Here is an 8,997-nt window from a genome sequence, read left to right as displayed (position 1 = left end):
GATGAAGGCATTACGCCGACACGCGTTGGGCAACTAGCCACTTTAATAAAGGCTTTTTAAACCTTATGGAGACTTGAGTGCCTTGACTTTGCTACAGAGTTTTTACTCGATCTTATTTTTGATCAAGTTCTCCCCACGGTAATGAGCACCTCTCCCTTTTAATACGTATATCAGTGGAGCCTAAGCAGTTTTCTTTTTTTCTCTATTCATTCTTCAGGCATATGTTTAGTGTTAGAAATCAAGATGATTGGTAGGCAGAGATCTACGATTGGTCACAAGACTACAAAATGGGTAGCCTATCGCTTTATAAATTAATTATGTTTCAATGGCAATCCTAATTTGCCACTTTATCAGTTGTGGCATGCCAAAACAATTAGAACTAACCACAACCATAACCCAAATATAAGGTATTTATGGCTAAATTGCTTGAAATCTATACTTCTGTCCGCCATAAGATTAGTCACTGCCTTTAATGCCTACTTGTACTAAGCAGTTGTTGCTTGCCATATCCTAAGGATTTCCTTGTTCAGAATGACCTTGTGATATGCACTTGATAAATACAACACTTTTGACTTGACTTGACCATTAAACATTCCAGCTCACTCAGCCCTGGAGCTTACTCCTCCAGCCCACGACGTAGACCAGGCCAGGGATGAGGCTGATGGGAGCGAGCGTCAGAACGATCACAGTCCCTGTTGGTACGGGTGCAGACTCGTCCTCCTCAGCGACGCAGTCCTGGAAGTACTGGGAGTGGGTCTCCGTCAGGATGTCATGGACTGCTTGGTTTGGGAAGTAGCACCCTGTGTACGGGGTCACATCCTCGATGCAGAGGGTCAGCTCATTGTATGGGCTGGGATAGAAAAAAACACAACGTTTTCAGTAAACAAGACGCTCGCTGATTGTGTTGGGAATGGTAGGTTAAACATAAACAATTTCTTCATTTTCATTGCACTAATCGCTTTTTAAAATTGTATGAATTAACCGAAGTATGATGAGGGTAAATTCTGCTTAAAGCCAGAACGCTCAGGAACAAAATGGTCCGTTTCCCATTCCTACCCCCTCCCTACCCCTACCCCTGCCTCTATCTGGGCCCAGGCACATTCACGCACTCACAGACATACACCAGTGTTTGCCATGTCTCTCCTATGATGTTTTTAGCCTCTCTTACTCTGAAATGTAATTAATGTAATGTATTGCTTTATAAATGTTCTTAGCCGGTAGACAAACATACTCCAGGAGCTTGCTCGATCGCCTTGTTGAGAGGGGTCAGGGAAGAATTTTTACAGCTCACTTATCTGGCCCCCGGGTGATACTGTTTTTTTGTAGGGGTGGGATGTCTGCCCACCTCCCTTGTTCTCTGTAAAGCGCATTGTGTTGCCTCTGGGTATGAAATGCGCTATACATATAAAGCTTTGATTGATTGATTTGAAAATTTTTCCCAGCATAATCTTGCTACCCTTATCTTTAGCAATTGTTTCCAGCGATATTGTGGAGAGCTGGTAAAATAATACAATGATACTGGATAGCATTTGCTTTCTTATCTGTTGGGATTCAAAATAAGAGCCATTCACTGTCAGGAAACCTATGCTTGGTATCATAATTACTTTCCAAATTGTAGTATTTTCATCTTGGAAGGAGTTCTTGATGTTGTAAAAAGTACAACTGCTCAGAAAGGTGGTTTCCTTCTCTATATTAACAACTCATAGGGTGAAACTGAAATGATATGTGGTACCGTAGCAACAACCTCTAGTCACTATACAGAGTAATGAGTACGAGTAAGACTGTAATGCTTTGAACAACTCTCTCTCTCTCTTTCCCTCTCTCTCATTCACTCTCACTCTTTCTTGTGCTCTCTCATTCTTCTCTCTCTCTCTCTCTCTCTCTCTCTCTCTCTCTCAGACACGCACACACACACACACACACACACACACACACACACACACACACACACACACACACACACACACACACAGGAATGCACTTTCAGATACACACAATTTCATCTAACAATTACATTTGTTTATATTTCAGACATACTTGCATAATGGGCTTCTAAACAAGCAATGTAAGAAAACAACGCTAAAAACTTACTGCTGTTTTGCCATCAATAATACAAGTATTATTTTATTCCTTGTTTTTATTGCAAAGAAGTCAATGCAGACTGCAGAGGTGGCTTATCGAGCTCCAGCTACTAGCAGGAGAAATGGTAAATGGACAGCACTTATATAGCGCTTTTCCACCTTAGCGGCACTCAAAGCGCTTTACAATGGCCTCTCATTCACCCATTCACAGTAGCTGCCAGGCAAGGTGCTAGTCTGCTCATTGGGCTTAGGTGTCTTGCTCAAGGACACTTCGACATGTGGACAGTCGGAGCTGGGATTCGAACCACTGACCCTTCGATCATTGAACGACCCGCTCTACCAACTGAGCTACAGCCGCCCCACAGTGAGAAAGTCCCTGTTTCCTGGGCAGGGCACGGAGACTAGCTTTGATCTAGACCTGAAACCCATGACTCAAACAAACAACAGATATGGCAATATTTGAGTGGGTGTAATGCCCCTACTTGAACAATATTCCTCACACACCATTGGGTGTGGGGGAATATGAGCACACAGAAATAATTGCTTACTGTAGCTAATCTGAAATGCAAGCACGGACAGTTGTTGCTTTCCATGTCAAAATGACTTCAATTGTGGAAGTGGCCTCATAATGTGACTTTTTGAACTACAAGAGGAGGACTTTAGAATTATAAGGGATTTAATAACTTACAACTTTTGCGATTTTGTTAGTTGACACCAGAGATAACTAAATAGAATTGTAACAAAAAACAAAAACAAAACACAACTATCTTAAATATATAAAACAACTGTGAATGGAGAATTAGTCAGAATGTGTGAAGTCAACTTTCTTTAAAATTATGAAAAATTATGAATGTGTTTTACTTGTTCAAACCTTTCTTGTGTGAATGAGTGTCCGGTAGTGTTTATGTATCTTGTGACATTAGTATAAGCAGATACAAGCGTTCACCTGATAACCTGTTCCCAGTCACACCAGGACTTCATGCCGATGTCCGCCATCCTCTCGTGGAACAACGAGGCACAGTACACATCGGTCAGCAGCTCCAACAAGGTCCGGTTGCAGTGGTGAAACACATGATACTGCTCCTGATCCTGGAAGCTCTCTGGAAGCAAACAAACAAGTACAGTAAGCCAGCAAGAAATTATTCTACATCCTAACATCTATCCTGTCCAATACACATACTGTACACTGTCCATACAAACAGTTACGACTTATAGCGCTGTCGCCATCATTAATTATGCAAGTTATCACACCACATCAGATTATTGAGATCCTACCTTCATCTTCTGTTGTAACATTTGTTGATGATATGTTGCTTGGCAGTTCAATTTGACCTGGAAGTCATGATTTAGTCAATATTTATTATGGAACTCAATTACTGACTGTGCTGGTATGTTAGGAAGTGAACTATTGAACGCCTTCATCAAACAAATGTCAATAAAGAATCCCCGTCACTTGCTAACGTTGACTTTTGTATCTCTGCAACATCCTCACGTGAGAACAAAAGCTGCTCAAGTAGAGTCACAAAGGAAGCTCCCGAAAACTCAAACACAGTTACAAAATCACACATTATTGTCTAAAAGACTGTAAAAAAAAAAAATGTCATAGTGTACCTACCCAAGACAAGAGCAGGGAAAAGCAGGAGAAGGATCATTTTGAGCTCAGTGCCTCTGGGTCAGTAGAAAGCTCTGAGGGGCCAGGAGTGAATCTTTGTGTGTGTGTGTGGAGAGGGGGGGGGAGTCAGTTACCATCTCCTCAGACACACTGACGGGCATGTGTTAAGGAGCATGTGTTAAGGAGCAAGACCAACATTGCTTTTCCTCATACTGTTGAGACTGTGTGTGTCTGTGTGTGTGTCTGTGTGTGTGTGTGTGTGTGTGTGTGTGTGTGTGTAGATATAGTGTACTATCCACCACTAGTACAATCCACCACCTCTATTGCGTAGCTAAACACTGTGTGTGTGTGTGTGTGTGTGTGTGTGTGCGTGCGTGCGTGCGTGCGTGTGCGTGCGTGTGTGTGTGTGTGTGTGTGTGTGTGTGTGTGCATGGATGTGTGTGTCCTGTTCTGCTTGAGTTCATGGCCTGATGGACACAGATAGTCAGCAGAGAGTAGTCAATGTGGGCGGAGGCTGTAATTATGGTTTAATAACCCTGTGCCTTGATTTTTTAAAAAGATCTTGATTTAGAGAAGTTGAGAATGCAGAAGAGATAAAAAGCAAATCACACATGTTGGCTCTTCAAGTCAATAACTATCTGTTAAACGAATCCAGAATGCTTCTGTAGCTGTAGCTATACCAGATGGGAGTGTGTGTGTTCACATGGGCATTGTTTTGCATATACAAAGTCTTGTTTTTGATATTATGTACTTGCTACAGTATAAGCTTGTTAGTCATATTATGTTCATGATATTAGCTGCGCCCAACATGGGGCCAAAGCCTACGACTCATGATATGAACAGTCTAATGCTCTACTGAGCTGAGTGTGTGTGTGTGTGTGTGTGTGTGTGTGTGCGTGTGTGTGTGTGTGTGTGTGTGTGAGAGAGTGTTTCCTGTCCTCTGATTGCCAGTGAAGAATTTCCCTTCACTCAGAGGCTCACTCTCTCTCTCTTTCTCTCTCTCTCACACACACATGCACACCCACACACCCACACACACACACACACACACACACACACACACACACACACACACACACACACACACACACACACACACACACACACACACATGTACTGTACGCACACACACACACACACACACATGCACACACACACACACACACACACACAGTAAAGTACTGTAACTAAAAAAAACAAGACAAAATGTATATTTATACACATTTTAAAATGCTGTTCCCCAGAATTGTGCAGAAAAAACTCATATTTTGATACATATCACACACAACACTACCAGTTCAGACAGAGATCAATTTTGTAAAAACAGAAACAGAACAAAAAGCAAATCCATACTTCCTGTGTGACATAGTCCTTAATGTCCAGGATGTCTGGGCCTTTGAGTGGGCCCTGTCCCCACCTCTCTCTGCGGAGACAGGAAGCTGAAAGTGCTCTGGCATCCAGGGACTACAGGCATCCAGGGGGTAGACGTTGAAAGACATTGTTTAGGAACCCCTCCTGAAAGAGCGTCTGGAAAGCCAGTATATGCATGCCAACCGAATGGCATCATAGGGTCTATTTCCTGTAACACTGACATCGTAAATGAATGCTCGTAGAAGCATTTGACGTGGTGCTGTAGGCTACGTTGTTGCACCATTAAGTGACAGAAGAGTGACAGAAGTGCATAGTGAGCGAGGATGTCTATGGCAACCCCCACATGATATTACAATCATAAAGTTAGCAAGCATCATGGGCAAAGGGACAGAGAAAGAGAGAGCAGAGTGACAGAGAGAGAGACCAGAGGGAGAGAGAATGAGAGACCAGAGGGACAGAGAATGGGGGCCAGAGGGAGAGAGAATGAGAGACCAGAGGGACAGAGAGAGTGACTAGAGGGAGAGAGAAAGAGAGACCAGAGGGACAGAGAGAGAGACCAGAGGGAGAGAGAAAGAGAGACCAGAGGGACAGAGAGAGAGACCAGAGGGAGAGAGAGTGACCAGGGGGAGAGAGAGAGAGAGACCAGAGGGAGAGAGAATGAGAGACCAGAGGGACAGAGAGAGAGACCAGAGGGAGAGAGAATGAGAGACCAGAGTGACAGAGAGAGAGACCAGAGGGAGAGAGAAAGAGACCAGAGGGAGAGAGAAAGAGAGACCAGAGGGACAGAGAGAGAGACCAGAGTGACAGAGAGAGAGACCAGAGGGAGAGAGAAAGAGACCAGAGGGAGAGAGAAAGAGACCAGAGGGAGAGAGAAAGAGAGACCAGAGGGACAGAGAGTGACCAGAGGGAGAAATACCAGAGGGAGAGAGAGAGAGAGACAAGGGGGAAAGAGAGAGAGACCAGAGGGACAGAGAGTGACCAGGGGGAGAGAGGGATAGAGAGAGACCAGAGAGACAGAGACCAGAGGGAGAGAGAGAGAGACCAGAGGGAGAGAGGGATACAAGAGGGAGAGAGAGAGATACAAGAGGGAGAGAAAGAGACCAGAGGAACCGAGAGTGACCAGAGGGAGAGAGAGAGAGAGAGAGAGAGAGAGAGACCAGAGGGACAGAGAGAGTGACCAGACGGATGGTCTGAAAACCAGTCCAAAGGTAATGTTTCTAAAGAGCAAACTGCTGTTCTAAACTACAGTTTCACATGTACATCTGAGTACAACACACACACACACACACACACACACACACACACACACACACACACACACACACACACACACACACACACACACACACACAGTGTTTAGCTACGCAATAGAGGTGGTGGATTGTAGTAGTGGTGGATAGTACACTATATCTACACACACACAGACACACACACGCACACACTGAAAGCCAGTCCGAAGGTAGTCCAACCAAGATGGCGCTGCGGATGACCGCTATGTTGTGATGGTGCACCATGTTCTCTGCCCTCCCTCCTGGTCCTGCTCAACTCCAGGACCCTGAAGCGGGCCAGGGAGATGGCGGCCGACCCCTCCCACCCCGGCCATAATCACTTTGTGCCCCCTTGTGCCCCCTGCTGCAGTCCTTCAGGACCACGTCTGCACGCCACAGAGGCAGCGTCTTCCCCACGGCCATCAGCCTCTTCAACAAGGCTTGTGTTCCCCTCTGACCAAAGGTTATATAATACCAATGTCTAGAATGAAGAATTGGGCTGTTCAGTCAATAGGAAATGTTGCATGTATGTGTTTGTAAAGTTTGGTTGTGTTCATTCCACCACTGCAGGGCCAGAAGAAAGAAGAGACTAGCCAGAGACCACACAGATACTGTACAGCAGATGTGGAACACGGTGGGCTGGTGGCTGTGTGGTTCTGTGTGGTTCTGTGTGGCTCTTTGTGGTTCTCTCTCTCAGTAACTGTCTATGTTTGTGAGCTGCAGGAATCAGTGCAGATCAGATCAGGCCACAGTGCCGTGCGTATGCTATTATTTCAGTATCGTTTGTGTAGGAATTGTGCAATAAACTGTTTGAAACTGGAATTGCTATGTGTTATTCTGACTCGGGAATTATGCTACCAATTCTCAAAAGAATTACGGTAACAATGTGCATGCACATTTATGAGTAGAATGGAAGTAAAATAAAGAAGTTAGGATAGATTAAATTAATTGATTTGGCCACTTAATATCAACAACAGTGAAATTAAGTTGGTTCAACTTAATTGTGCTTTTAGAGGACAAAACATGGACAAAAGATCCATGCAATTTACCTCATAAAAAAAAAGTTGAGTCAGTGTATTCTTTTTTCGAGTGCTTTTACAATACTCAACCTAGCCTAATTTGAGGAAGTACTGTAGCAGCCTAGTTCAATAAATCTGCATCCTCAACCATTACACATTTTGTAAAACGTGTACATTTTGTAAAACAAAAGTACAGTTATTGTCACTTAAAGACACACAGTCTCACGTAGTCTCAACAGCGGAAGTAGAAAGAGAGAAACTGAGAAACCACAGAGCGCACTGCCATCCAAACATCTCACCTCACTGATAGACATGAACATGGTTTCTTATGGGAACTAGCAACTATCACAAGTTCACACATACTGTACTGTAGGGTTTGTCTGAGATACAATTGTGTTGTGGTATGGCTTCTCTATATCATATTGAAAACAAGTTTACGTTCTATCACAGTGGCATGAACAGGAATGACCAATTTAACCAGTTACTGTACTGACATAAAAATACATTTTAATTTAAAAAGTAAATATAAAACTCATATCAAGACAACTGTCAAGCTCAAGGCAATACAGCAGGGGGGAAATACAACCATATTATCAATAAAAACATTTGCAATTATCAATAGTCTCAGACTCCATGGATTTTATAATGCCTTTAAATTCAGTGAGAGTAACAAGGCCCTGTAGTTGAAGGTTATTCTGCAGGGTCATTCCAAGCAGATGGTGCAGAAAACATAAAAGGCATTTCTTGCCCATAGTTGCCTCTTCTATGCCACTGTGATAGAAAAAGCAGGGGTGGTTTCACTCTTGTTCAGTACAGTAGTGTATTTAGGCCAGCTTGCACATTTGGAGGCTGGGGGGGATATTAGTTAACACACACACACACACGTACACACAGACATACACCAGCCCACTTCTGGCTTTAGGCCTGGGCCATAGCAAACACACACCAGTATTTGTCATGTCTCTCCTATGATGCTTTTTAGCCTCTCTTACTCTGAAATGTAATTTAATGTAATGTATTGCTTTATAAATGTTCTTAGCCGGTAGACAAACATACTCCTGGAGCTTGCTCGATCGCCTTGTTGAGAGGGGTCAGGGAAGAATTTTTACAGCTCACTTATCTGGCCCCCGGGTGATTACTGTTTTTTTGCTTCCCTCTGGAATATGTAGAGAGTGGGTCGTATGCCCACCTCCCTTGTTCTCTGTAAAGCGCATTGTGTTGCCTCTGTGTATGAAATGCGCTATACAAATAAAGCTTTGATTGATTGATTGATTGATTGATTGATTGATTGATTGATTGATTGATAGAGTGGGGGGTGACATTAGAGGGACACAGGGGTCTGGGGATTTGCTATGTACCACAGGTTGCAGACCCCTGCCCTAACCCAACAACCACACACACACACATACACACTCAAACAAACAAGCACACACACACACACACACACACACACACACACACACGCACAAACACACACACACGTTGAATGACCACCCTGTGAGGTACAGCTCAGCACCGTTAGTCTGCAGTAGGCCTGACTGACTGGAGGTCGTGTCCTCAGGTTGCTCTTAGGGACATAGAAAGGTGAAACAAGGTTAGTTGGAGGGAGGCTGCCTACCTCTCTAGACCACACACGGCAACACCCA

The 8,997-nt window shown here is 43.9% G+C and overlaps 2 protein-coding genes across 2 annotated transcripts in view; one reads left to right on the top strand and one right to left on the bottom strand.

Annotated features, from left to right (window-relative positions):
• LOC311323906 (uncharacterized protein) overlaps window positions 1-8,997 on the top strand; it is a 571,429-nt gene that overhangs the window by 172,170 nt on the left and 390,262 nt on the right. The gene's annotated exons all lie outside the window — the stretch shown is intronic.
• On the bottom strand, window positions 604-3,820 carry LOC311323930 (receptor activity-modifying protein 3; the record flags this gene model as incomplete). The annotated part of the gene is made up of 4 exons (XM_084456264.1): window positions 3,697-3,820; window positions 3,357-3,413; window positions 3,028-3,181; window positions 604-850 (listed from the first exon to the last, which is right to left on the bottom strand). Exons 1-4 carry the CDS (start codon window positions 3,731-3,733, stop codon window positions 604-606), a joined length of 495 nt encoding a protein of 164 aa, XP_084312390.1. The 5' UTR covers window positions 3,734-3,820.

Source organism: Borostomias antarcticus, assembly GCF_949987555.1.
Source record: "Borostomias antarcticus genome assembly, chromosome: 22".
NCBI lineage: Eukaryota > Metazoa > Chordata > Actinopteri > Stomiiformes > Stomiidae > Borostomias > Borostomias antarcticus.
Note: the sequence above shows the minus strand (reverse complement) of the source record. Positions and strands in the feature narration are given on the sequence as shown.